A 27,910-nucleotide genomic window follows, 5' to 3' on the forward strand; every position below is an offset into this window, starting at 1 on the left:
ATAACAGAAGTGACATTTGTTGTAATAAAAACTTTAATTTCACAAATTTTCACACTAACACAACATGAGAAGTCACTTGTGATCGGCAAATGAACTTACAGCATCACCTCTTTGTAGAGCTGAAATATTGACACATTGCATAAACACACAAAAAATGACTCATTTGAAAGAAGTAGCATCTTTTTCAGTCTTGAAAAACAACCCGTTTTATTTAGATATTTTCCCCCCATATAGGAATTAGACCAAGAGGAGGAAGGAACTGAAATGAATAAAATTAGAGACAATTATAAAACAATTCAAATCCTACAATTTTCCATATTTACAATGGAATAGATTACCCAAAAATTCTTGTACTTTGCCAAATGAATCTGACATCAAACTATTTCACTTGTAGATTTTTCCTATCCTGGAGTTTGTGTCATTTTCAAGGCTTCTGTTCTCAAACAAACTCCTTTTGGTGCTGATGTCCACATGTTTCAATTCCTGTAACACAACATTGGTAAATTATTGCCTGTTTTCCCGAATGAAAATGCAAAATCATGAATTTATATTTTAACTATATAGAAAGAATTAATTGGGAAAAAAAGGGATTTTGATGAAATGCAAAGATTAGTACTGCCTCCTAGTTGTCACATGCAATTATGCACTAGGTGTTCTTAGAATTAACAGGTAGTAGTATATAGTACAGTGGTTTGTTCTGACCGTGGGACTGGAGTTGGACCCAATCTGTTTAGTCTTGCTGAGCCAGGGATTGACCTGAATAGATGTTCCTGAGATCGGGCACTGAAATTCCACCAGACAGCCAAAGATTGAAGTGTTTTCATTTAGAGCGTATGCAAAACAGAAATCTGCGTTCTTACACTGTTGGAAGGTTTTATTGGCGTGGCACCTTGCAGCTCCTTCTCAAAGAGGCCCCTTTTTTTGGAAACCTCGTCCACAAGATAAAAACTGTGCTGGCCCACGTCAGAAGATCGACTAATTTCTGATTTCTGTGGAAAGGTAATATGAAACAGTCATTTAAGAGTAACATCTGCAGAGGCCTGTAGTAAGGTAGTGTGGTCGCCAAGTTTAATAGGAGGACTGTGACTTAAGTAAATGGGGGGAAAGTAATCCTTCCTAATTTCTTATTACTCGAGTAAAGGTGAATATTTAGCAAAAGTGATACTCAGGGAATATTTAGCAAAAAATGATACTCAGCAATTTCATTTGCTGCCACTGATGTCTGTTTCATTGATTGGACAGCTATTACCGTCAATGGCACTGAGGCATGATGATTCACTGCCAACCGTCCCACTTAACATGGATTGGATGTCCATCACCATCAGGCAGTAATTGGGGAACTTATTTTAATTTAAGCACAAATGCCAACAAAACAATAGTATAAAATATACATGTTAAAATCTAGATAGTATTGGCTAATAATAATTTCAAGTGACGCAATTTTATGCAATTGGCTGGTCATCAATCCATCGTGTCACCCGCGTGGACCCCATAGTTGGATGGGATAGGCTCCAGCACCCCCTGCGACCTTTGTGAGGACACGGAAAATGAATGAATGAAGCAATCTTTACACATCAATAGAAAGATTGTCATTTGCACTACAAATGGTTAAAGTTCGTAAGTGTCAACTTTTTAATAGCTTACTTAAAAACAATTTTCCACAATGCTGTCGTAAACAGGCGCGGATTTTTGGTGCGTGGTCATGTGATTGTTTTAGCTGCATTCGATTGGTCGAATTGGCGACGATGTTGCTTTACTTTCGTCCGATTGGTGAAGCAAAGTCACGTGATAAGAAGTGAGGAACACAAATAAATCCAGCACAATGCCACCATGTGAAGTTCCAATGACACATGGGACAATTTTTCAGTGATGGATGCGGCATTAATACTGTGACAAGTACACTTTATACGAGGAAATTAATGTAGCGTATGTGAATCTGCTGAAGATCGGTAAACACCTGATTTACCTGCGCAGCCTGGGCCAGTTTTTCCATTTTCTCCCGGATGGACCGAGATGAGACTCGTTGCGTTGAGCTGCACAAAAGTTTCATTCTGGTAAGTCAAATTATATCCCTTTTATTTTTTTTATTTTGCATATTTAGAGCTGACTCACTTCCTCTGGAAGGATGGTTCTTTGTCCTCTTTAGGGGGTCCATTCTAATCAAACAGTCCCCATAATTAGTTATTTCGAAAATATACTGATGTAAATAACAAGCAATATGTACTTTTTCTGCTAGGATGTTATTTTTATTTTTTATTTTTTTTTGTAGTATCTAGAAATTTCATTTTCAAAACTAGTCTGTGAATTGGAAACCTCTAAATTCCATTCAAGATGGATTTTGAGTTTGACCTTGAACTGTGGGTGTCACATTTATTCATGACTGAAGTAGTGCAAATTCTTTATAATCCTCATTCCTTTGTCCTCGTTATGAAATTCCAGGTTGTGGTGCACTGACTTTTACCTTATCGAAGTCAAACTTTTTTGAGGCCACCCTGACACTTGCACTATAGCCGAAGACAAAATAGGACAAGATCAGCTGCCGACATTTTACACATAACGCAGTAAATAGTCATAAAATATGTTCTGACCTCCTCTGTAAAGGTGAACTCTCTTCCTCTGCCTTTCGCATCATCTGTAGACCAAGCATACTTTGTGTCTTATGACAAATGTTGACTTTTTTTCCTCGTTCAATGTAATAATTTCATTTTGGTGCTTTATCTGTACCAGATTACATATTGGTTTTCCAGTGGTGTGTTATGAGTTTACCCTAAAAGATATGGTCCTGGAGCTCTTTCTCTTGAAGACAGGTGTGGTTGTGGGCTCAGACTTATTGTTTGTCGTAGAGCTAATCACATAGGTCTGCAAGGGTTTTTACAAGAGAATAATATCATGGCAATTCAGTCGGGTAGTGATGCAAATCAGATGTGCTGTATAAAACTATCAAATTGTACTTAAAGTAGCTACTATCAAGGAAAAAAACAATTTTATTATTATTGTTTTTCTTCTTGACCAGCATCCACTTCTGACATACATCTCAAGGTGACTTTCTTAAATTCTATAGAGAGTATGTCAGATTTTTGTTGTTCATTAAAGGTTAACCGTGCACTAAATGGCACAATCGACATATCTTACTTTTGATATCAGAGATCTATTGCCATTTCTTTTAACAACCAAACACATCACTGACCACTTTTTCATGTACATGTTTGTGTTTGCTACCTGTGGTGCATGTCCATTGGGCATGGGGATCCTGGGTGCTAGAGAGGAGGGGCTATTGCAAGGTGAGGTCCATTGTTCTCTCGCTGACCTTGGGTTCATTGGCGAGATGGGGCTCACTGGAGTTGAGGGCCCACTGGTGGAGGGACTCTTGTCGAGAGAGATTGAAACAGAACTACAATAGAAATAACAAGGATAAAGTGAGGGAGGGCTACTCACCACGCTACTTCTTATATATGTGTATGCGTATGCGTGTATAATATTAATTTATTTATTTTATATTTACCTGACAAACTTGCACGCTGGGTTGGATGGTTGCTTGGAAATAGAGTTTTTCTCTCGTGGTTCTCCATTTTCATGCTATCAAGACACAACCTTAGATGTTATCAATGCTTTACATAACATCATCGTCAGGGCAAGCCCACGTTCAATAAATCGTGAGTTTATAAGGCATGATAAAAAGTTTATTACATTAATGTGGATGGTAACTCAATTCACAAAACAACCACAGGAGGAAAAGAACCATTTATCTAATAGATTGTGTCCTTTTGTATTAAACAAGACAGTAAATTATCACGTTGATTTTGTTTGAAATTCAAACAGAAAACAATATTCAATAGAATCATGTGCTTATGAAGAATGTTTGTAATCAGTCTTTTTTTTTTCGGGTCAGTAGTTGGCACGGTTGTTTCAAGTGACTCAATGTTTTTGTCCACACGGTGGTATTTCCTCTTTGTTTGCCTTGTGTGCTCCCATTCCTGAATTGTTTTTGTAAGATGTGGATAATGATTAACATGAATCTCTGTGTGGAGAAACAGTAATGTTTGGCATTGACTTATTGTTCCTCTGTACAAATACAACATAAATATGCTTATTTGTGTAGTTTGCTCTGCGAATCCTCAAGCATTTGGTAAAAAGTCACCTGTTTGCATTTTTGTGGTCTCATACATAAAATAACACCAGATGGCGCCAAAGTCTTGGCTTGCCTTAACAAGCAATATTTAACACCATTTCACAAATGGTCTTGGAACATTTTTTTTCAAAACCAAGTAAATTGGAAGACATTATGGCAGAAACAATGAGTTGGTATTTAAGTTTCTGCCTTTATATTTTCTGTCATACAGCCTTTACAGTATGGCTTTAACAGATTTTTTTTAAAAAAATGACATTATATAAATTATCTTTTCAATGAATCTGTTTTTTTTATTCAAAAAGCTTTTACATTAAAATTAAAATGCACTAAAATTATTGATTTAAGTCCTATATGTATATAAAGTATATTCCTAACACAAATAGAGAATATTTAGTTTACAGCGGCATTGATTTTTAAAATAATTATTGATTACTTTCATAATTGATGAAATTTCCATCCATTAATTGTTTCATCTGTAATTCGAAAGTTGAACTACATTTAGGAATTTTTAATACATTTTTGGATAGGGCATCAATCCTGTGGTTTTTGGCATGGCTTGGTGCCTGTCCTCCATTGGCTGAGGAAGGCTCATTGTAAATCATAAAATTTTTGAAATGTAATTCAATCATTTTTCAGCAAGGACTGTATTTTTTTCATGTGTATATCAAACATATCTTACATGACTGCTCGAGATCAGAGCTGTTGACATCTGTGGCAGGTGTGATTCGGTGATAGGTTTGCACTGTTCCACAGTTAGCTCCTCACTGGATGCTCCTCTATTGCAACACTCATCCTCCTCCCCGACACCTTTCTGGCGTCTCAGAGATTCGGTGCGCCTCAGCTGGCGCTTCTCATCCCGGACACGCAGGATCTCCATGAAGTCCACCTGCATCTCCTCTGTACTGGATAGAAACAATAACAACCAATTCCCTGAAAGACCCATATGAAATATCATCAAGCAAGACTTCGAAGTAATACTCTCTTGACATTCATCCAATTTTGTTCAATTTCAAGCTCCCATGCTTAGTATCAATTTGAAAGCAGTTCAGAAGACATGTGCCCATGGGGCAAAGGTGTCAAATCCCTTCTTCTCTATTGTCTCTTGAAAGCAACCAACGTTGGGACCAGCCATTAAACTTGTCATGGCACTCTGGATGCCAGATGGGGGAAAAACTGTGGTGTGAAAATGTGGCAAGATAAAGTATTTTCGTTTGAACTTTAACCTTGTGGAGTCCTGAAAGCTTTCATGTGGGGACTCCTGTTTGCTGGGAGATTGGGGGGCCGCATTGAAGTCATCCTCGGTGTCGCAGCCACTTGAACTTTTGACCCTCCTCCTCCTCTCTCGCTCCACCTCCTCCTCATCCTCCACTGTCCACTGGCGCGCCAAGCTGAGAGCACAGTTAAGTTGTAAAATGGAAATATCGCTTTATATCAGTCGTAAAGTACCTAATGATATCTTTTATAACACATATCATGGTTTTTGAAAAAAGGGATTATACTACATTTTGAAGAACCGTTAGTCCAAAGTCAACTTGCCAAACTTGTTTCTCAAGTCTGAACTTTTTTAATCAAATGTTTGGTAAGGAAATCTGTCACCCTCCATAACGACTCTGGAGGAGGTGTTCTCTCTCAATATGCTCACTTTACAGAATGCACAAATGAAAAAAAAACTGCCTAAGGTGGTTGTAAGTAAGAAAGCTAAATATGCCAGCATTTGGGTGCTACGTTATTGTAACTCTTAGTACTATGAATAGTGCTTAATAAATGCATATCTTCGCCTTTTCATAGCCAAATTTTCCCAAGCTCACTCAACTACTAAACTCCTCAGGAATGCAAGCAAATACAATAGTTATTGTTTGACATAATATTACTTCCTATTAGTTTTATTATGTCTTTTGGAGTGTGTTTCTGATTAAAAATCATGAAAGGAAATTCTACTTGCTTTCAAATATACATACTGTACAAGAATGTTATTTCAGTGCGGCAATGGCATAAACATTTAATGAGGTAGTGCTCTGTTAAACTTGTTATACATTAAGCAAACATGTGCCTGCATTGACCAGATAGCCATCAAGGAACATGAGTAGCACAAGGACTTATAAATTTAGCTCACCAGTGATGCAATAATGGGAATTCCTACAAATATTGTCAAACTGATTTCATCTTTCATGTTGATTTTTATGTTTCTTACCACAGTGAAGCATTGTTAATTATTGACAAAAGTAGTTTCATGATCAGTGTCTTAACACTAATGGCTGTCAATTAGGAATCAAATACTTTAAATTGTTTTGTATCAAACTGGAAAAACCTTTCACATGAATCCGCACCAAAAAGGTAGTTAACTTTCAAAAGGTAAGGGATCCTACATATTTAAAGACTATCGAATCAAATTAATAGAACATGTTTTTGCCCGAGGAAAATCACATTCCATGACATATGGCGCAGGAATTTTTCAGAAAATGTAACTTACCTGGACAAAGTGGACCAGTTCCTCCGGTTGACGGACATGCCGGACTTAACTCAGACTGAAAGCCAATGACAGGCAAAAGGAGGGCGGTGGCCAGACCAAGTAGTCTACCTTTACCCTGTTCACTGAGGTGTCATATAACCAAAGGTGAGCTAACTCACCTGAGGGAGAGAGTGAACATCGAATTTAAGCCCTTTCCTTTTCAGACGACAAATATAAACAATAAGAGAAATAAAGCAAAGGCAGATTGTTATTCAACTACCACTATTACCAGATGCAGTATTTTGCAGTCATAACATGCATGAAAGATTGATCGTGTTGTATTGTACTGTGCAGCATTATTATTAAGACCCGATCCTCCATTATCCCCTATCCTGTTCAGAGTAGCCAGGAAATCACAAGCAAATGATTAGTGATGCCGAAAGGGGACGTTTGTCTCCCCCAATAGTGTTTTAAAATATGGACTAAATCTTGACCAAATGCAATATTAGGGTATGTGTTTCCAATTGGGTGTGTATGTGTGTATCTTAGTATTGTTTGCACTTCTGATTAAACCTCGCCCATCCCTGAAGCCCTGTTTTTCGGACTCTGCCCCAGGATCCGTAAAACCTGTGTACACTACCTCACCATGTGCAACTGAATGTCACATGAGGTAATGTTAAGTGTTGTGGTGTCCTACAAAAAGAACATTAGGATAGTTGCACGTAATACAATGTCATGACAGGAGAGGCATAAATACAGGTGATTGTTGAAACAGCTGAAATGGGAAAGGGGATGTGGTAAGCAATGTTCCCTCTAATTTTTTGTTTGTCTGGGCAGAAAGACAACCTCCCTAAGCACACTGAGTACCGGTGTGAGCAACATCATAATTGCTCGCTATGGGCACACACCAGTATCACACCTGCCATAAGCAGGTGTATGTCTACTACACATAAATGATTTAGTAATAATAAAATGTAATGATTAATATCTATGAATGGGCGGCCCGGTGGATGAGTGGTTCGCGCGTCGGCCTCAACTAAAAAAAAGGGATTTTATTTTGTGAGCTCCATATGATTTGCTGTGTGCGGAGAAGACGAGAGTAGTGCGCAATTACGCACGCGCGCAGCTTAGAGGGAACATTGGTGGTAAGGCTTTTCAGTGTTATCTGAATATTTGACCGTTATAGAAATGCAGTGCTAAATTACATTTTTGTACAGATCTAAATGAGTTATATGGATTTATCATGGCCTCAATTAAATCAGTTCCAGAAACCGGTTTGCTCATTTGTAATGTTGCCACTTTTGCGATTGCAGCAGCATTTCCAGTCATGTCAGGATTAAATTTGATCAGTCACTTGTGTACAATCAAATGTTTTGCCCAATTAAGCCTGGACATGTAAGTAACTAGCTGATATACAACAGAGTCACAGAGTTGCTTGTGTTGAATGTATACATATGTGTGGAATATTGAAAATTGAACAAATCTGAAACTGAATGCCACTGACCTGGAACGTGAAGCCAGGCCAGGCCAGGCTTTTATTTGAAGATACATTCAAATGGTGTGATGTAACAACACCTCATAAGAAAACAGATGTTGTTCAGTTGCAAGTTGTGTTACCAGTTAATTGCGTTGATGTTTTCAAATGTATTCAAAGTGACCAAAGAAGTTACAAAGATTCAAAGTTGAATCGTCATACAGTTTAAAGCAGCTAGATGGAACAGACGCTGTCATGTATTGATGGAAGTAGCTGTAATTGATGGTGAGAACAAGATGAACTCCAGTTGTGCCTTCACTGGGCAGAACCCTTGGCAGCATCAAACATCTTCTTTCTTCCCTCCATGCCTGACATGGCCTCCACATTTTTCCTCCAGTCACTGTCTTCCACCGGTCTTTTCTGCAGAATAGAGAAAAGTTTGTAAAAGTTGTAAACATATTCCTTAAAAACCATTTATTCGTACAGTGGGACAATTTATACAACTTGGATATGCACAAGTATTGGCTGACACTCATATAACACACACACTCTGGGTAACCAATCACAAAGTGCTTTTTTCTTTGTACAATGGTGTCATTGTCTTGGATTCTGTTCCTACACACAAAGTTGCAGGAGCTCACCAGCTTACGGCTCTGTATCTACATTTTTTTCTCACACACTTCACATTATGCAATACTTTTTTAGCTGCAGATGTGTTTTGCCACTAATACGTCAATCGTGGTCATGCAGGAGATTTGTTTTTTTCCTTATTAGTACTATGTAGTGTGTTTGGTCATATTTCTTGAGGAAGCGGTTTCCCTGGTTAAAAACTAAGCGAATGTGGCCACACACAATGCAAAGTGGCAAAACCTACACGTTAAAACTGCAACTTGACAGTTGGTGTTTTGATTAAACCTAAAAATGCAACTTTGCTTTTGACTGGACAATTATTTGTTTATGAAATTTACAAAATGGCGGTCTGCATCAATGGCAATACATTTCAGGCATGAGTACCCGTATGTCACGCAGAGGAAGGCAAAGTAGAATTATGTGAAGGTGTAAAAAGATGCTAAAGAAAGTAGCATGCATTTGTCATATCATAAAAGTGACATGGTACACTTGAGTGTCGTGAGTACACCCCCAGTGGATTTAAAAGTGAGTGGCTTTATTTATGACAATTTTGACAGCATCCTTTCACATACTCCAGAACAACCTTCTTATTGGTTCGGTGTTTTACCGGCACAGTGCACACACCTTCTCTGAGTCATCTTTCTTGACAGACTTGAGGTTTGCTCTGAGGTCCATCGAAACGCTATGCTTTGACCCCAGCAGTGAGCGAAGGATTGCATCTGCAGACACGCGAACGCGGCGAAGGGCGGGCTTCTTGAATTTTCCCCTGAGGTCCAGCACCTTGATACTCAGATCTGAAATCTGGACAGGGGACAAACAATTGAGAATTAGTTCATCTCACCTCATCTCATTTTTTGAACCGCTTTATCCTCATTAGGGTTGCGGGGGGTGCTGGAGCCAGCTGTCTCCAGGCCAGAGGCGGGGGACACCCTGAATCAGTGGCCAGCCGATCGCAGGGCACAAGGAGACGGACACCCATGCATACTTACAGCCATACCTAGGGGCAATTTAGACTGTCCAATCAGCCGACAATCATGTTTTTTTTTAATGTGGAAGGAAACCGGAGTACCCGGAGGAAACCCACGCAGACCCGAACCCAGGACCCCATAGCTGTGAGGCCTACACGCTAACCAGTCGCTCTCCCGGGCCGCCAGAATTAGTTCATGTTATGTATAAATGTGACATACAACGTGACATTTTATGTTTAGAGGAAAAAAAGCAAATGGCAGTAAACCTAAGGAAGCAACTGACGCACCTCACGTGTGTTTAGCATCACTTTAGCCTCGATGTCATATCGCTCCTCATCTACCGCGTCAATTTTGGAGTGGAGCTCTCGACACAGATCCTACACGTAGAACACAAAAACAAACTATATATTTCTATGGTCTCATAGAGAAAAAAGACACTTCTCTTTGTTTTGAACAACCAAAGTTTGTTAACTTGGTCCAAGCACATTGTACGCACCTGTAACTGTCCTACACTCATGTGGCTGATGTTGCCGGATGGTGCTCTCTCTGCCAAGTACCTCTGTTTCTCTCGCTCTTTTTCAAGCATCTCCTGCTCTAGTTCATCTTTGGCCTTTGCAACCATCAGACTCTTCAAAAAAATATATAAATCTATGAGTCAAAGAATGTGATATCTGCTTCCCACCTGTGGTCATTTTTTTCTCACCTTGAGCATAAGCTTCCTTGAAGCTGAAATCTTTGGTTTTCTCTAGATGAATAATATGATATTTTGTCATTGGTTTCTGAACTGGTGTTTTGGTTATGGATAGATATTGAATTGGCTGAATTGTTGTTCGTGAATGTTGCATCTTACCTCTGGTCTGCAAGAAAGAGCGTAAAGAGAAGAATACAGTTGTTAATATCAAGACATTTTAAGATGTGGAAGCTGTCATTTGCATGAGCTGTGCATATTTTTTTTAGACTAGCCCAATGTAACATTAATTATTCACACTGACTGCATCTAGCACACCTGGAAAAAAGATCTTATTAGACATTTTGTTACCATTTATAGAAAAAAATATCCTTTACCCTGATGTCATTCTATTCATTCTATCAGCCACAAACAAGGTTTTGTTTTGGTGATTAAATAGTGTGCTGTAATGTTTTACTGTACCTTTTATAATGTTGCAAATGACTTTTAGTGATTATTAAATAACACGAAAAAAAAAGATTGAACATTTTCAGGATGTAAAAAGCAATAAAAATGTCCAAAATTTATCATGATGTATACATCTCTTTGTATACAGTACGTACATTGATTTCATTGTAGGAGCACCACCAGTGGTAAGCAGGCTCCCTCTAGTGGGGTGCTTAAGATAGACTTAAATGTTCTGCCAGATTCATTCTTTACATTTCCAAATAATAGCTAACTATTCATTCATTGTGGGGGGTGCTGGAGCCTATCCCAGCTAACTATGGGCACCAGGCAGGGGACACCCTGAATTGGTGGCCAGCCAATCGCAGGGCACATAGACATGGACAACAAATCCACTCACACCAATACCTAGGGGCAATTGAGTGTTCAACCAGCTTAAAATGTTTTTGGGATGTGGGAGGAAACCGGTGTACCCGGAGAAAACTCAAGCAAGCCTGGCGAGAATATGCAAACTCCACACAGTAAGGAACCACCCGGGATCAAACCCTCAACCCCAAAACTGTGAGGATTATGTGCTAACCACTCTTCCTCCAGGCCACCAATAGATCATTAATAATTTTTCAAAAAAATAACAAAGCAGTTATTATTTTTGTCTTAACTCTGTGTGTGTCTTTATTTGGTGGAACTTGAAAAGCCTATAATAAGATTTCATTCTCATAACTCACAAATGCTCCGGCATCCTGAGGATGGAATCTTGCTGGAGAAGAAATAGGAAAGATTAGACGTTCACTAAACCATCGTTGGCAGTTGTTGTGTCACATCATCTATGCATGCATCTCTCTGAGCCAGTGCCCAGAATGCATCCATTTGCAGGCCAATAACAAAAAGTTTAGTCGTTCTCTTGGTTAACATTCCAACCAACACTTAGTTTTTCACAACAAAGATGGTCACATAACCAAATGCAGTGCATTAATATGATCTATTATGTGTAATTTCATCAGGTTTAAGTGCATTAATCATGCTTAACATTGTGAGTGAGATTTTTATAATAGCTTGAAATGACTTATTTGCCAAGTTGATCTATTGTGTTCAGGCTAAAACCTTTTGGGAACAATGTTAGAAGCGAATTAATTACTGGTACGAGGATTAAATTCCTATTTGAAATATCTGAACAGATCTGGGTCATGACATCAAAGTAAGGCCTATTTTTTGGAGCATAATCCGAATATACTGATTTAAGTAAACGGATCAAGACAGACATTTATCTCTCACTAAACCCACAAACAATATACACATTCCTAAATAACACAATAATAAATCACGTTCGACGAACAAATGCATTGCATTGTCTGAAAAAGATAGTAAATCCTGTCTTGGATGTCCTGAAGTTATGCATCACTACATTCTTTTACAATATTTTTACCCATCGGATCGTAAGTGGGTGATTTATGTGACTCAAACGGTGTTTTTATATAACCCGTTGGCCATCCCTCCCACACTGGACCGAGAGTCACATCACTGATGCAGAATACACTCCATTGCACATCCATAGATTGCTACAGTGGATTAGGAAGATTCCAAATAGATAACTGTGTCTCAACCAGTTCTGTCCACTGTCTCTGTCTTCTTCCATGGGATTATCTTGCACAGAGGAATCTGAATGACTTGTCTCCCCAAATAGATGTTGGGGAGATCGGATAGACAGCTGTGGATGGTGATTTGGCTCTAAAGCAGCCAGGGATTTACCATCAGTAATTTATAAAATGCTGGAAAACCGCTGTGGTGGAGCCAATTTACCTTTTAACATTAAGTGCATGGAAAGAATCCGTCATCTTGAAGAATTATCTCAATTCTGATTTATTGAATGTTCCAACTCGAGTATGCAGAAAACCTTTGATTTTAATGTCCAAACTTATATTATTAACGGGACTACTGAAATAGGACATCCAATTAATGACACTGTTTATGTAAATGTTTAACAAATGAATATTTTGTTGACATCTCTAATAGCAAGTCAAAAAGATTGAAAGCACCTTTATTATTATTATTATTATTCATATCATAGGTTGTAGCAGTAGCAGCAAGAGCATAACTCGACCACATTTAAAGGGTCTTACCAGTGACAGAAGAAGCGAAGAGGATCCGACAAAACAGAAGATGAGCAACACAAATCAGGGCCCCTCTTATTTAACTGCACCTCCCATTATCCCGCTTCTCTCTTTCTCTTTTGTTAGTGGAGGGTATTATTAGTCTTCCCCATTTCTCTCACTGTTTAATCTTGCTATGCTCCCCCCACTTGTCTCTCAAAGATCCGTCTTAAAACAGGGACAAGGCAGGTCTAGACTCTAGACCACGTGTCAAAGTGGCGGCCTGGGGGCCAAATCTGGCCCGCCACATCATTTTGTGTGGCCCGGGAAAGTTAATCATGAGTGCCGACTTTCTGTTTTAGACTTAAAATTGTTGAACTGTCATCATTATTGAAACAAAACACACATTTTCCAATACAATAAAAAAGAAAAAAATCACATCACAACTACCACATTTGTCCCAGTAGACAAGTTATAATGAAATGGCTTCTGCCATCTAGTGGAAGAGCATGATTTTGTTTTGAGTGAGACAACATGCTCCTAGTCCTAGTGCATAATAAATAAATGAATAAAAATATATTGTTTGGAGTGGATGGACTCTATGATTCTCATAGCAAATTAGAATTAATTTCCTGTGACATGAGGATCTCTTAGCAAACTGGCTGACGGCTGTTAAAAATATTTTACATTTTTCCCATTACATTTTTTAAAATCAGACTTATAAAATACATTTTTAATAGGTCTAATCCAAGGCCAGATGCAATTCCATCCCATCAGCCTTTGGGAACTAAAAATGTGTACATGCACTCACACAACCCAAACAGAAAGCCTAAAGTGGTTAAATACCCACACAACAGGAAAGACGATGAGTTTTTTTCAGTTACCCTGAGTTGGTAGCCAAACCTAGATTTATTTTTGTCAAAAATACTTGACTTGATGTGGCAGCTCAAGTCCAAATGTGGTATTCTGATTCATAGTGCCTCCCTTGAAAAAAAAAATCAACAAAAGCATTCATCAATTGCAGGGAACTGCTGTGTTTGCAATAATGAACTCTGCAGCCGACTGAATTCAACGTCACAACTCAAATGAAACTAACTTTTGGTACTTATGCAACCTTTCCAGTGTCTCACAAGCATCTGTTCATCAGAATCATTCCCTACATACAGAAACTGAATGTTTAAATGCCTCACCTTAGAATGCACAAAACAAATCTGCTGCTTCATGTGAGGTTTAAGTTGCTTCTACGTACATGCCTAGCTCTGTTACTTGGTGTGCCTTACCGTTTTTTCCCTGTTGCTGACTCACAAGGTGTGGCAATAGCTTTGTGGTTTTTCACAATTGGATACACAACGTCCATGGCACAAGAAAGCCTTATTTCCCTTTTGCCTTGAATTCAGCTGCACACTAAAATAGTGAAGGTTGTTTTGGTGACAGAAAAAAATGACTAACATCTGCTAGACGTAGCAAATAGTGGAAACTGGCTGATGGGGACATTTTTGACATTTTCCAGCTATTCAGCTCTCCAGGGATTTAAAAAAAAATCAAAACAGAATGTTATGAATGCAACCGTCAATCATTTACATTGTCATTTATACTGTTGGCTTTATAAAAAAATAAAAAAAAAGAACAGACCTCGCTGTGCAACTAAGTAATGCTTTATTTATTTTATACATTATAATAAGAGAAATTGTACAATGAATAAAAACATAACATTCATAATTCATAATGTTCATCTACAGATAATAACATAGATCTTATCAGTCTATAATAAGATATTATTTTTACAAGTCAGTCGAACAGCATTTTCCCCAATTGTAAGCAAAGACTTAAGACATAAAGTGACTCTTGTTAAGTATGTAAGTGAAATATCAAGGCACACGGGGTGAAAGAATCCAAGCGTTTCTGTACCAATACCAAAGGATTATCAGCATTGTCAAAAACAACAGAAAAGATAGAGAAGAGTTTGATTGACTTTGCATGCCAGCATGAAAGAGTTTATAAATGAGCTCAGAAAGAGTTTGCACGACTTCATCAGCATCTGGTCCTTTGGAAAAGTACTGGAAAGTCCTTCTTGGTCCACTCTTTGCATGGAGAAATGCTAAGGGGAAAAAAAGCAGAACACATGCTTATCTGTCAATGTAAAAATGACACATTACAACAGCTACATGACACTGTTGCCACGGCTAATTTGGGAACTCAGCTACTGGGCTCACTTAAGGAAATGTCGCTGCAGATTCCTGGCCTGTGAGCTCATAGATCAGACTTAAATGCTCACTCCATGGACATGAGGTTTTTCAATAAACCACACTGTTGTCGTCAATGCCTGCCTGAGAATTTGAGCATTTTCATCTACGCATATACTCAATGTATAGTACATAGAAGTTCTGGGTTGTATAGTATATGATTATACTATACATAGTTGAACCAAAGGTATTGGAAAGCTGTAATGTACTCCATTCAGGCAATATGTTCAAATGGTTAAAATGATGTACTCTGGAAAGTGTACGTGGTGGAAAATACTTGGCTGTCGACTGAGGGAGAGGCAGTCCCGTGTTATTATGCAGGCTCAAATTGCAACTTAATAATGGCTTTGTGTGAAACTTTTGCTTTTTTATGCTGAGAAGACTGTCATCATCGAGGATACCAACAGGGAGCGGCCACATTTCAATTACATTCTCTTTTGACTCTTTATTCTAAAGAACATTGATGTTTTGGTTTCACCCTTTTATCTCACAATAATTAGCACTCCAAACAACAAATAAATGAAGACTCTTCAGAGGCTAGACATTATTTGACACTTGATGACTCTCATTCAGTAAGTGAATTCAGGAAAACTAGTGGCAATTTGAGAAGCCTAAAGGCATTTGAACTGCTCACAAGCTTTCTGAACCCACCAAAATTCAAATTGCTACTCATAGTATTTTAGCTTTGTCTCAAGTGACATACCGAATATTACGCCCCAAATACACAATGAGAAGATCGGAAACACCGCTTTGTATAATTCATTTACATGCGTATGATTTATATGGCAACATTTGGGGCTAGTCTTGGATTCATTTAGGACTTTAATATGCATATAAATGGTTATCTGTGTAGCCCCCCTTCTGCCAAGATTCAACTGTTATGGGTCCAGCACCATCCTGACCCGAACATGGTTTATAGAAAATTGATTGATAGATTGCAATGGACTGTGTCGGTGTACCATACGTTAAATTGTTGCATTTGTTAAACTAATGCTTCTCATCTTTTTGGTGTTTGCCCTGTGAGAGATCACCAGGTACACAGTTTTACTGAATAAATCCAAAATTACTTTATTAATACTTGTATATCCTTAGCTAATTCCAATATATAGTTCCCACCAAAGTAATAATCAGGCTAAAACACTTTTATTACTGTCGCTTCAACACTAACAAATTATTCTTCAAACAACAGTGATAAGGTCCCCCATAAATTCTACCATTATCAGAATTTGTATATACAGGAGTTCACTGTATGAATGTGTTCAAATGGTCAAGCAAGTAGGAAAAAAAGTCTTGTTTATGAATAACCTGCTAGAGCATTAGGGATTCTACATAGACTTTTGATGAGAACAATTCAAAGAGCTTCTTACCACATACCAAAGATATGTTAATCTCATTAAAAGCGTTTGATTCTAGCCCTCAGAAAGACAAGTGGAAACTTGCTGACAATGACCGTATTTGCTTACGGTGCTTTTTGCAATGATACATCCTATAACTTGATATGTTTCGCAATATGATTGCCTATCATAATGTTATAGCATTTGTAATATTATGAACATCGTAATGTATTAGGATATAAAATGCAACACTTTGATGGGATATAGTCAAAGTACAACGTGACTATACTTCTATTTTTTTTGTACTTTTACTCTGGGTGGATATTGGATGTATTTTTCCACCAGTCTCTCTTTTATACAAACAATTGTACTTTCTAAATTATGTGACTACAGTTACATCTTCCATCCCTGTCCATTGTAGGTCTGATTCATGGGTAATATTTACTAGTACCATACCTTGTCACAGGTCCTCATTGTCCACCTCGGTGCTGCACCTGTGAGCGGCGGAGATGTGCCTCTTTCTGCCACTCTCCACGGCCTGGAGGTTCTTGTAACGGACCAGAGCCAAGGCGATCTCCGCGTTCCACGCCGTACCGTCCTGCGGACAGCGGAAGTCAATCTCCTTGCCGGTGGCCATGACTACGGTGAAGTAGACCAGGCCCCTCTTGTACTCCACGCAGTCCACCGTCACCATGCTCTCGAAGGGCAGCTCCTTAGCTCTGGAGCCGGAGCTCCAAGCGGCGCACGGCGACCGAGCGTGCCCCGCTGCGGGACCCTTACAGCTGCGCAGCCGGAGCCCCTCGTCCGTCAGCACGCAACGCTTTTTCTTCCAAAGCTGGAGGAGACCGCTACTGCGCTTCTCCAGCAGCCCGTCACGCGTAGCTTTGGTCGGGAGAGACATCGAGGGGAGAGCTCGGACACCAGGAACGAGTGTCAAATCCTCATCTTGCGCGGAATATCAACGGCGACTACATCGCTGTTGCTTCATGCCTGGAGAGAGAATGGGCTGTCAGTGGATATGTTGGAACATGCCCGGCCTGGGGGAAAAAGGCAACTCACCCGCCCACCTGCCCCAGTGCACCTGTTCGCAGTGTAGGCAGACGGACACGCCCTCTCTCCACATTAGTGACATCCCAAAAAAGCTGCTGCCCCAGACGACTGGAAATGCTTGCAATTAAGGTATGATGACGAGCTTCTTGATGAGATGACTATTTTTAGAGACGGCCGTGACGCGTTACGTTTACCTGGGAAACCTTTTGAGAAAAAAATGTTGTTTGACTATGCCATACTTTAAAAGAAACAACACATCTGCTCTGCTACTTTAGGCTACAGTATACTTGTTTTTCCCTCTTTATTCTACATTGGATTAACTTTAGTTTCTCTAGAAATTGACTGTGGGTCTACCAGTTTTACAAATGAGACATAGCAACAATAATCACAAGACTTACATGACCAGACACAATCTTAGTTACAAGTAACTCTCTGACTACGATAAGGCCCAAATCTGCTAAAACATGCTGACATTTCAGCACACCTTGTTATTCCTTAATGTGTTCATTTGTTACATTTCTAGAGATTACGTGCATTTTTATTTATCCAGTTATATAATATGTTTTATCTGTCCAATTATATTGTTTTATGTCCAAATGCCTCAATGGACATCTACTGCTGTCATTAAGTGTTTCCAATATCAACTACCTCTCAATTACCACAATACATATTCTGTGACCCGGACTGCATGACATAAGATGAAAATACGGTAACTTTGAATAGAAGTCCACAGTAGGGACCACTGTCCCCAAAAATGTTAATAGATTGATTGCTTGTAATTTGCCAGAACAGAAGAGACACAGGAGCTCACAAATTGTACTTAATTATACATATTCAGATTTAATAATGAAAAAAATAGGTTGTAGACTTAGTTTTGTTTGTTTGGATTTTTAGCATCTTTGGGAATCTTTCAATGAATTAATAGTAATAATTGGCAAATACATAAAATCAGGAAGTTACATATTGGAATGCAGTGGTTATTGCAAGAGAAAGAAGTTGTTATTGTTGTTTTTCCCACGTCACCTTAGAGGCTCTGAAGGAAAGTCTCATAGTTCTGCATATCTCACGTTCTTGACATGCCTTCTAGGCCGGTGACAGAATGCACTTAATGGGTGGATCGTACACATGACTTCAATGTGGTCACGCCATCGTGATGTGTCAACTCTTTGTTATGAGAGGAATGTCTACTATGAATGGGAATCATGTCCTTGAACTTAAATTCATGTCACTTTTCCACTTTTAATTCTCCTTGCTACGTAAATTGCAATGACATGAGCAATGTTTATTACGACCAATGTTCTCTGTAACACTGACAAGAATTCAAGCAAGTATCGGCGATACTGATCCAATACTCATACTTTGCATTTCCAGTCAGAAATTAAGATTTTTTTTTTATGTCACAGGTGAAACCCCAGGTTTATGTACACTTCTATTATAAAATAATCAGTTGATAGTAAAAGAAAAGTAGATTAACCGTGGTTACTTTTTGAAGCATTTATGTATTTTATCACTTATTTCCGTACCATTATTATTATGTTGAATGACAGCAACAGCAATAGTGGCTTCAGTTCAAGTTCCAAATTTTCCTCATTTACCTAAATAGTGCTGGCCTAATGGAGTGAAAACTGCTGTCTGCTTCCTCAAAATTTGATTATAAATTCTAACAGTGTGAGCATGCTCTACCTCTTTGAAATCTAATACTATAAGAATAGAAATAATCATTGACAAAGAAAAAGATTTTTACATTAAGACATAGTGTTAACATCATCTTTCTAAGTCAAGATCTACATAGTTTAGTTACCCTCAAGTGTTCTTGGTAATAATACATTGTGCCTTTCAAATGACTATCAGTCTGAGTATCAAGTTTTAATAGTAGGAATATTTTGACATGAATATCAATTTCAACACATAATAATCTAGTAACAGCATTTTCCATATTTCAATATTGGTCCATCTATCTGCATAATTTTGTTTTTGTTTGTTTGGTTCTCTGTCTGACTGAAGAGATTGATAGTTTTTCTTTTGGGAAAAGATTCACTGGTATTCATCTTATACATAATGCAATATATATGTGTATATATATATGTGTGTGTATGTGTATATATATATATATATATATATATATATATATATATATATATATATATTCCACTGAAATTCATGATCAGAGGTATCATTTGAAGAACAAACAATCAGAGTATTTGAATATAATCCATTAGTTTTGTTCGTGCCGATGCGCCTAATGTTGACACCGGTATAAGTGTGCAGGTTTTTGCTTAGTGGCACTGAAGTCTTCTTTTGTTGGTTCCATCTACTGAGTGTGTGAGAGAGCTCCAGCCCCACCTCCATATCCATACCCCTTTGGACCAAAGTTCTTTGCATAACAGCCTGGAGGGGAAGAAAAAAAAAGTTTGGATATATAGCGCCCTCTGCTGCCTCATTCTATTAAGAACAGTGCTAGCTTCCAGTCTTGCTTCAGTGTGCAAATGCAAATATTGTGACATCTGAAAATAATGCTAATAATCAGCCATAGATGTTTATTTCATACTTTTACAGTAGATTTCTCCATCCTTGTCAGCAAGTGTGGTTGACTCAAGTCCCTTCCCACATGATGCACAGCGAAAACAGCCTGTCTTGTGCCATGACTGTAATTCAATAGAAATGGAATTATTCCTATGATTTATTTTTGCAAGCAAACTTTTGTCATGAATTCTCATTCTTACACTGCCAGCTCCCATCACTTTCTCCGCGGCGTAGACGGCCTTGCCACAACGAGGACACTTGTCTGATCCTCCGAATTTCTGAGCGAACTTTGATGGGTTCGGGTTGGTGGTCGGGCGATGAGGAGCAGGTCTGCAAAGGGGTAACCGTTAATTGGACTAAAATGCCTGAAAGACGTTGGAAAAGGGTGAATCTTTGCAAAGTCTTTTCTAGTACTCACTCTTGGTGGGTGATACCCTGGCCCTCTCCCTTGTCCATATTAAGAGTCCCTGCTCCCACACCATAGCCATAACCCTTTGGCCCGTACTTCTTGTTGTAGCATGCTTTGCAGTGGATTTCATCCAGATGAACAGCAACAGTTGTACTGTCTAGCCCCTTCCCACATGACACTAAGCAGATGGAGACATGAAAATTTACGTATTTGCCAGCAAAAGCAATCTTTGAGCTCACTGGTCTGGGCTGTCAGTTCCTTTTATGGTGGAGCTTTTTTGTTTTCCTCTGAATTCCGCTGGAGGAATGTACCATTGCGACATAGAAAAACAAATGATGTCATTACAATTCTGTCTACATCAAATCAATTCTTTCATTTGTAACATGGTAGTCTCTGCATTTTGTGCAATGATGAGTTAACAACATCATTTTAGGCGATATTAGACACGTACACTAGACCAGTGCTTCTCAATTATTTTCTGTTGTGCTAGCACATTGAGAGACAAGCTCCCAGATATAGCTTAGCAAGCAAACCTGAATTAGACAGTAAGCAGTCACTCACAGCACATGAAGCAGGACTTGTGGAATCGCCGACTGTCACAGAGTACCTCTTCTGCAAAGTAAACGGTCTTCTTACAACGTCCACATTGGTTTCCTCCTCCCAAATTCATTCTTCTTGAAAGAATGGATGCAAGAACACATAAATATTTTATTTAATCTTCATTTTATTGTAGATGACTTAAAAAAATATGCCCAACCGCAAAAAGACTTGATATACAGGTGAAATTGTTTTGCGATACCTCTCTGCTTTGTGTGTAATTTCACTGCGATAAAATTGCTCTGGCTTCCCTGCATGATTGACATCCAAAAACTTGTGTGGAAAATCATATTAGAGTAGTGTGATGTGAAGTTGCCAGGCATCTTTCCTGAATTTTGCTCTGTAGCCACAATGACTTTCACAGCGGATTCTTGTCTTTCCACTTCCACGTTCCTCACTCTAAAAGATATTCCACTTCATCTTTGCACTCTCCATCATATATTCTGTATTACCATGCATTCTAACTGGCTCATGCCATTATGGCAGATGGGAATGTACTGCACAGGAAATGTGATTTGTTGATAAGGACTCAACACGAACGCTACGTCAAGGCTGTCTTGCATTCTTTCCCTTTGTACTGTAGCTAAATATTTCAACTCTAAAATATTCATCTAACACTGCCTTTCCTTTTTGGGATGTCTTTTTGCGTTATTTTATTTCATGCCAGTTACTGTATTTCTATTTGGTTCCATTCATGACTACAATTAAAAACTTTCTTGCCAATTTTCATTCAATCCTGTTGCGTCAACATCAGCACAGAAGTCTTTGCTGGAAGTGAAGTAATCACATTATCCTAGCTATTGTCATTCCGAGATGAGCAACAAGTATAAATGTGTGGGTTAACAACAGAGCTGCACAGGAATGCTTAAAACCAGGTAAAAATTGAAAGTCAAACATGCCAATGGCAGTTATGTTCTTTACATAAACCACCCTTGTTTTAGGACATTATTTGTAATTATGTTTTATCTCCGAGGCTTTCAAATCAAGTTAGTACGTCTAAGGTTTCTGCCGTTCTGCAAACTCAAACAAGAATTTCTCCCTATCACTGAGTCGGAAAGGGCGTTTACCCATTATGTGTTGGCAGCAAAATACAATTAGAGGAGGAAGGAAACTTGATTTTTAACATACCTGCAGTTGCTTTTGGTTTGTGTCAATCTGCGGTGGTGGTGGACAGGTTAAAGTCTGACTCCGATCATCAGTTAAGCAGTCCTGTCGCAACACTTCCTCTGTCTGCGCTGAGCCTGAGAGGGAGGTGCTACTCCCCTTACCGCTCCAGTCAACAAACCGCCCAAGCGTTCCAGGAAAAAGGAATTTCTGACTAAACTGTGGGAGGAGTAATCAGAAGACTAAGGAAACTGCCTACATTTGATAGTTGCAGTTTTTTTTCTCAGAGAAAATGGAAATAAACTATGCAACAAACTTTAACATAAACTGTACTGTACACTGAAATGATGGAGATATCCTTACTGGCGTTGCTTTTGAAAATGTGAGCGCATTCATTGGGACGGTTTTACAATGTGACAGAACACCCTATTTAATTGTGAGTAGAATGTATTTTTAAATATGCCAGTGTTTTTTTTGTCTTTTAATACCATGACCTTTCACACATGATTACCCTCAATAGGGAAACCATGTATTTAGATTAATTCCAACCTATTTCTTTTATTACACAAACCCAAATGACTTTTGGATATGTGCTCTAAAAGGTCAGTCCATACACTGTATGCTTGAATGACAATACGTATTAGTAGGCGTACTTGTTAAAGTTATTGTTGGATAAGGGAAACTACTACCACCCTGTGGTAGTTTGTGACAATGAATATAGATTGGCCTAGCCAGTTAATACGCAACACGCACACACGCACGCGCACGCACTCTCACACGCACTCTCACACGCACTCTCACACACGCACTCTCACACACACGCACTCTCACACACACGCACTCTCACACACATGCACTCACACACAGGCACTCTCTCACACACGCACTCTCACACACACGCACTCTCACACACGCACTCACACACACGCACTCACACACACGCACTCACACATGCACTCTCACACACACTCACACACACGCACTCTCACACACATGCACTCTCACACGCACGCACGCACTCTCACACACACTCTCACATGCACTCTCACACGCACTCTCACACACACACGCACACTCTCACAGCCACGCACTCTCTCACACCCACACACTCACACACACACCCACGCACTCTCACACACACACGCACTCTCACACACACACACTCTCACACACACTCACTCTCACACACACGCACTCTCACACACACGCACTCTCACACACACGCACTCTCACACACACACACTCTCACACACACGCACTCTCACACACACACACTCCCACACACACACGCACTCTCACACACGCACGCACTCTCACACACGCACGCACTCTCACACACGCACGCACTCTCACACACGCACGCACTCTCACACACACATGCACTCTCACACACACACACTCTCACACACACACACACACACGCACTCTCACACACACGCACGCACACCTACCAGTGATGGGACCTAATTTCACCATTTCATTTGATCATTTTATCTTTTCAGTAAAACACTTTTGTTTGTTTGTTTTCACTACTTTTCAAATATGCATATGTGAATAGAGAACATTTTACATTTTATGAATTAAATTTGAAATTCAAGTCCGCTGTTTCAGGCAGCAGCCTCGAGTTTGAACGACAAATATTATACAGAATAGATGAGTAGAATGCGGCACAATCCCTGAAATGTCATCACTCCTAGTTGACAACCTTTGCTTAATACAGTATTTCAGGTGCAACCAAGGCCACTCCAGCTGGTGGCAATACATGCCCGCAGATCCAGTTGGAATGTATTGAAGTCTGTATAATGCCTCGGCAGCCTCAGTTTTTCAAAACATGTTACAGCTGTGGGAAGCATGCCCTCTACTATTTCCACCTTCATTTCTCCTGCTGGCACCTCCCATCCGATCCAGTACCTAATGAGATTCCTCAACTCAGCAGATGAAGCTGTGTTCAAAATAAAAGAAATCAGATTTTTATAGAGCACCTGCCAGAGTCCTGTCAAATGTTGACTTGCTTGAACAATACACACCATTCTTAATAAAGGTTTTCAAATAGCCAGACACTCTAGTTGCATCCACAATATCACACTCATCAAAATCAACCATCTCGTAATTCTCGAAGATGACAGTTGTTGAAAAAGGCCACGTGATGCAATCCAAGAGCATCTGTAATGACATTTTTTTTTTTTTTTCTGAGGACAGACAGGGAGGGATCGCGTTATATGATAATGTTCCAACTCTTCCTCGTTCTATTTAAAGCGCATAAGAGGAGTATTTGTCATAGTTAGTTAGCTGGAATGGTCTGCAGTAGACCCGTGACCCTTGCAAGGATAAGCGGATTGGAAGATAAATGAATGAAGAAATAGTGAAATGATCAAGGAGCACCATTGTTGCCTCCCAACCTGAGATGTTACATGTGTCTCTGATTCCCGAGAAAATAGAATAGGAATGATCTCTCTTCTATGAATCAGCATCTGCCACAGTCCTGTGTCTCGGAGGCCTTTTTGGAACTGATTGATTTGACTTCTTGTTCGCTCAATCACCTGCAGTACAAAGATTTGATACTATATCATCTGTGCAACAAGGTCACCCCATTCTGACTTTTGGGTTGACTGTAAAGTCCATAAGTCATGCAGTTATGTTTAACATAACACTAATGATATGCATACCAAAAATAATATTAGTTTATAAGTCAAGGTACTGCGGGACCTTAGTTCATTTTGAACTCAAACACAGGCAAGTGTTGTGTCGTACAAGTTGGAGGATGTTGATTGTCACCACATTAGGAATTGAGAAACAAAAGTAGGACGTTTCAGTTACCGCGTGCAAAAGAAGCTTTTCAGACAGCCACTTCCTGTTGCTAGCATTAGGTGTGGGGAGATGCCACAGCACACAAAGCTGATTAATGGTGTCAAGGTTGTTTATTTGAGCATCTGCACTGAGCTAAAAAAAAATGACAGTGTTATCTTATTCATATAGCAATGTGTATGCACATTGATGACTGCTTTTTGTTGTTGTTCTTGTGTCTCAGCAAAGCTCACCATCGTCACCATGTCACGAATATCAAGATCAGGGCAATCCTGTACTGTTATAGGAGTTTTCCCCAAAGAACCACCAAAGAGAGTGTGAATAATGGCCAGGCTAAGTCCTGGAAAACTTGGCCCGTGATGCAAAAATGATAGGCCAATCATGCGCCCTGCTACAGAGAACATGTCGTTGTCAAGTAGGCCATCTGATATTGAGGGGATGAGGTGATCAGGCTGACCCTCAAAGACTTTGGTAATGGTGCCGATTCCTGCTCATGCAGTGAAAAAAAAAAGAGCTTTGATTAAAATGACAAAATGTTTCATTGTAATTTTAAGTCACTGACAGCATTAGAAACTTTTCTCCATTAACTTATAAAATATTCTAATATGGTACAAATATCACACAATGTGATAGCAATGTTACATATTTTTTTGTTCATATTCTGTCTGTGTACAACCTAAGTTTATATGGAATCCACTTGTTAGCCTGAAAATGACCATCGACATCATATGACGGAGAACTCCACTTCCGGTGGCAACGTCACCTGGAAAAAAATGTACATTGTTTTTAAATCTCCCATAGGAGCGGTTGTTTATGTTGAATTAGGTATATGGTTATTTTGAGGACAAATGAGCTGCACTCCTGAATTCAATCTACATTTCATATTTTAAGACCGTGACCAGCTTGCCATGGTGATCATGTATCTTTTGGAAAATTATCCCATTCTGCTGAACACAAAAATTAATGTATCTATTGTAATGTATCTTTTCCAGTAATGGCATAAGAATAATATGCTCTTCCACCAGATATTAAAATGAACACCTGTGACTTCACCTATTGCTATGCATGCAAAAAATATCTTGACTATTTCATATCCTGTACTTGTGCTACCTTGAAGTTTGCATTCAAATGGGGAGGCCCACTGAATGTTGTCTTTCTTGTAAAAGCAAACTAAGGCCCGGTCTTGTGACTCTTTGTCCTCCCCAATGTCCACCGTCAGACCTAATGATTTTGATTCTTTGTTATTTTGCAGAAGTTCTTCTACAAATAGCCAACCAGCTTGTCTTGGATCGGATTCTGTTCTCCAGTCTAAGAAAAAAAATAACATGACGAAAAAGAAAACACCATTGTCAAAAAAGGTAAATTGTTACATAATGTTAACCATCAGATGTGAACGTAGTGGATTACTTTGGATTCATACTAAAAATGCATACTATCTTTTGTGTTGGGTTCTTCACCTTGTTCCATAGCTGTAGATAATTTTTAGTTTCACCTTATGTATATAAATAAATATATTTATTTATGTATATTTAAGTATGTATATGTATATATGTGTACATGTATATACATACTGCAACTAAAAAGTGGTTGAAATATTTTTTTTTCTATTAAGGTGTGTGTCTAACTGTGAGAATGAAGTAATTAGATGTTGCAGTTTAATTGAGCCTAGCGTTCATCTTGACCAATGTCAACAGCCGAGTGCTCGGTAAACACGGGACACTGACTGATGGAAGAAACAGCAACTGAGTGAGGCTTATGTTATCTCGATTAATGATTTATTATTGAAAACAAACTCTACCCCATGCACAACGAAGATGATGCTTGACCAAAGAATCAGCGCATGACCCTAAAAAGCAGGAGATAACATGAATCGTGAACTTACCTGTATGAAAGTCTTAAACTGGTCTATAGCATTTTTCTTTGCATTGAGTCTTCAAGGGTGGATGAAAATCTCCCAGTTGACTAAGCTGGTTCAACTTGTCAGTACAGGTACTCACTTATACTGTATGTGTTCCCTTGGGCAACAGTCCTTTTAACCCATTGACAGCCTGCTCTTCTGTATGGAACATCTCATTTCGGGTGATCTTATCAAATTGAACCGATAATTAAGCCTAGCCTACCCCTCTTTTTACCATCTACTGTGTAATGTGAGACAAAAGATTAGAATTTAGTTGATCAATGAATTAAAGATTTATTTTTGGGTCATATCTGAATACACAACTTTGAAGAATTGTCAAAACACCAAAAATAGTTCAGAAAAATATATTAAAATAAATGAAAATAATTCCAAAGTAAATAAGACTTCATTACCCTTAATTTCACATCACCAAACCTTTATGAAAATGCCACTTGGTTTGTGCTGGGAAGTTTTGTTTTTAGCAAGTAAAATACAAGCTTTGTTATGGTTAGTCTTTTTTCAATGTGTTCTTTTTCTGCAAAAGTTTTATTTTTAAGATAATAGAACAAATCTTAAAGTCAGAGAGTTGAATTACTTTGAAGGTGAACTTTTTTTTAAGAAGGTGTGATTACCTACCCCTGTGTGAAAAAATAATTGCCCCCTTGTTAAAGCATGCATTTACTTTGGGTGATCATGTTCATTTGACAAAGTAAAGTTTATTTTCACTGACCTCCAGACCTCATTAATCAAGAAATTGCTTAATTAAAACCTGCGCAACAAACTCAACTGGCAAGCAGACCTAAAAGATGCTGCATTCATTCTTTCATTTTCTGTACTGCTTATCCCCAGGTTTATACCTACAGGCAATTTACCATGCATGTTTTTTAGATGTGGGAGGAAATTGGAGCACTAGGAGAAAACCCACCCAAGAATGAAGAGAACATGCAAATTCCATACAGGAAGGTCAGAACCCACCCTCAGTCTCAGAAGTGTGAGTCATTAATTTTTTTTGCTGATGATTTGTGGTAAAGAGTTGTCCTAATTCGCCAAAAATCCCTAAAACCTCCATAAGTATTTGT

At 38.9% G+C, this 27,910-nt stretch overlaps 4 protein-coding genes and 1 long non-coding RNA gene across 9 annotated transcripts; 1 reads left to right on the forward strand and 4 right to left on the reverse strand.

The window, feature by feature from the left end:
* Window positions 1–10: 10 nt before the first annotated feature.
* On the reverse strand, window positions 11–6,705 carry lad1 (ladinin). 3 transcript variants are annotated; one of them, XM_077608428.1, is made up of 14 exons: window positions 6,600–6,705; window positions 5,353–5,517; window positions 4,809–5,031; window positions 3,503–3,576; window positions 3,220–3,391; window positions 2,767–2,859; window positions 2,589–2,632; window positions 2,462–2,504; window positions 2,113–2,156; window positions 1,958–2,033; window positions 861–989; window positions 703–783; window positions 339–483; window positions 11–259 (listed from the first exon to the last, which is right to left on the reverse strand). In XM_077608428.1, the coding sequence occupies exons 1-13, from the start codon at window positions 6,635–6,637 to the stop codon at window positions 385–387; spliced, it is 1,281 nt and encodes a 426-aa protein (XP_077464554.1). In that variant the 5' UTR covers window positions 6,638–6,705; the 3' UTR covers window positions 11–259; window positions 339–384. The 3 variants fall into 3 exon arrangements, with proteins under 3 accessions (XP_077464554.1, XP_077464555.1, XP_077464553.1); XM_077608429.1 differs by having other exon boundaries at window positions 11–483; window positions 1,967–2,033; XM_077608427.1 differs by having other exon boundaries at window positions 11–483.
* On the forward strand, window positions 1,810–27,822 carry LOC144081332 (uncharacterized). The gene is made up of 4 exons (XR_013303056.1): window positions 1,810–2,054; window positions 16,913–17,625; window positions 26,187–26,292; window positions 27,720–27,822. It is a non-coding gene; the product is annotated as an uncharacterized LOC144081332 (long non-coding RNA).
* On the reverse strand, window positions 8,117–12,964 carry tnni1a (troponin I type 1a (skeletal, slow)). Of its 3 annotated transcripts, none has more exons than XM_077623865.1 (7): window positions 12,900–12,964; window positions 11,508–11,883; window positions 10,354–10,507; window positions 10,147–10,278; window positions 9,938–10,027; window positions 9,307–9,483; window positions 8,117–8,472 (listed from the first exon to the last, which is right to left on the reverse strand). In XM_077623865.1, exons 3-7 carry the CDS (start codon window positions 10,360–10,362, stop codon window positions 8,368–8,370), a joined length of 513 nt encoding a protein of 170 aa, XP_077479991.1. In that variant the 5' UTR covers window positions 10,363–10,507; window positions 11,508–11,883; window positions 12,900–12,964; the 3' UTR covers window positions 8,117–8,367. The 3 variants fall into 3 exon arrangements, with proteins under 3 accessions (XP_077479991.1, XP_077480160.1, XP_077480072.1); XM_077624034.1 differs by having other exon boundaries at window positions 11,508–11,539; window positions 12,900–12,926; XM_077623946.1 differs by lacking the exon at window positions 12,900–12,964 and having other exon boundaries at window positions 11,508–12,797.
* phlda3 (pleckstrin homology-like domain, family A, member 3) lies at window positions 14,509–18,169 on the reverse strand. The gene is made up of 3 exons (XM_077608433.1): window positions 17,506–18,169; window positions 16,903–17,436; window positions 14,509–14,967 (listed from the first exon to the last, which is right to left on the reverse strand). Exon 2 carries the CDS (start codon window positions 17,345–17,347, stop codon window positions 16,907–16,909), a length of 441 nt encoding a protein of 146 aa, XP_077464559.1. The 5' UTR covers window positions 17,348–17,436; window positions 17,506–18,169; the 3' UTR covers window positions 14,509–14,967; window positions 16,903–16,906.
* csrp1a (cysteine and glycine-rich protein 1a) lies at window positions 18,311–22,317 on the reverse strand. Its single transcript, XM_077608432.1, has 6 exons — window positions 22,154–22,317; window positions 20,990–21,102; window positions 20,438–20,606; window positions 20,220–20,349; window positions 20,045–20,141; window positions 18,311–19,884 (listed from the first exon to the last, which is right to left on the reverse strand). The coding sequence occupies exons 2-6, from the start codon at window positions 21,096–21,098 to the stop codon at window positions 19,808–19,810; spliced, it is 582 nt and encodes a 193-aa protein (XP_077464558.1). The 5' UTR covers window positions 21,099–21,102; window positions 22,154–22,317; the 3' UTR covers window positions 18,311–19,807.
* Window positions 27,823–27,910: the final 88 nt, after the last annotated feature.

Source organism: Stigmatopora argus, chromosome 1 (assembly GCF_051989625.1).
Source record: "Stigmatopora argus isolate UIUO_Sarg chromosome 1, RoL_Sarg_1.0, whole genome shotgun sequence".
In the NCBI taxonomy this organism is placed as follows: domain Eukaryota; kingdom Metazoa; phylum Chordata; class Actinopteri; order Syngnathiformes; family Syngnathidae; genus Stigmatopora; species Stigmatopora argus.

Coding starts and splice junctions, on each gene's coding strand:
- phlda3 (XM_077608433.1), bottom strand. CDS start 17,347: ATGTCTCTCCCGACCAAAGCTACGCGTGACGGGCTGCTGGAGAAGCGC.
- tnni1a (XM_077623865.1), bottom strand. Junction 10,028..10,146: donor TGAGTGTAGGACAGTTACAG/GTGCGTACAATG, acceptor TTCTACGTGTAG/GATCTGTGTCGAGAGCTCCA. Junction 9,484..9,937: donor TGATGCTAAACACACGTGAG/GTGCGTCAGTTG, acceptor TCCCCTGTCCAG/ATTTCAGATCTGAGTATCAA.
- csrp1a (XM_077608432.1), bottom strand. CDS start 21,098: ATGAATTTGGGAGGAGGAAACCAATGTGGACGTTGTAAGAAGACCGTT. Junction 20,607..20,989: donor CAAGTCCTGCTTCATGTGCT/GTGAGTGACTGC, acceptor CCATCTGCTTAG/TGTCATGTGGGAAGGGGCTA. Junction 19,885..20,044: donor TGGAGAAATCTACTGTAAAA/GTATGAAATAAA, acceptor CTTCCCCTCCAG/GCTGTTATGCAAAGAACTTT.
- lad1 (XM_077608428.1), bottom strand. CDS start 6,637: ATGTCCGTCAACCGGAGGAACTGGTCCACTTTGTCCAG. Junction 2,860..3,219: donor CCAATGGACATGCACCACAG/GTAGCAAACACA, acceptor AAACCCTTGCAG/ACCTATGTGATTAGCTCTAC. Junction 2,505..2,588: donor AGTTCACCTTTACAGAGGAG/GTCAGAACATAT, acceptor CTTCGGCTATAG/TGCAAGTGTCAGGGTGGCCT.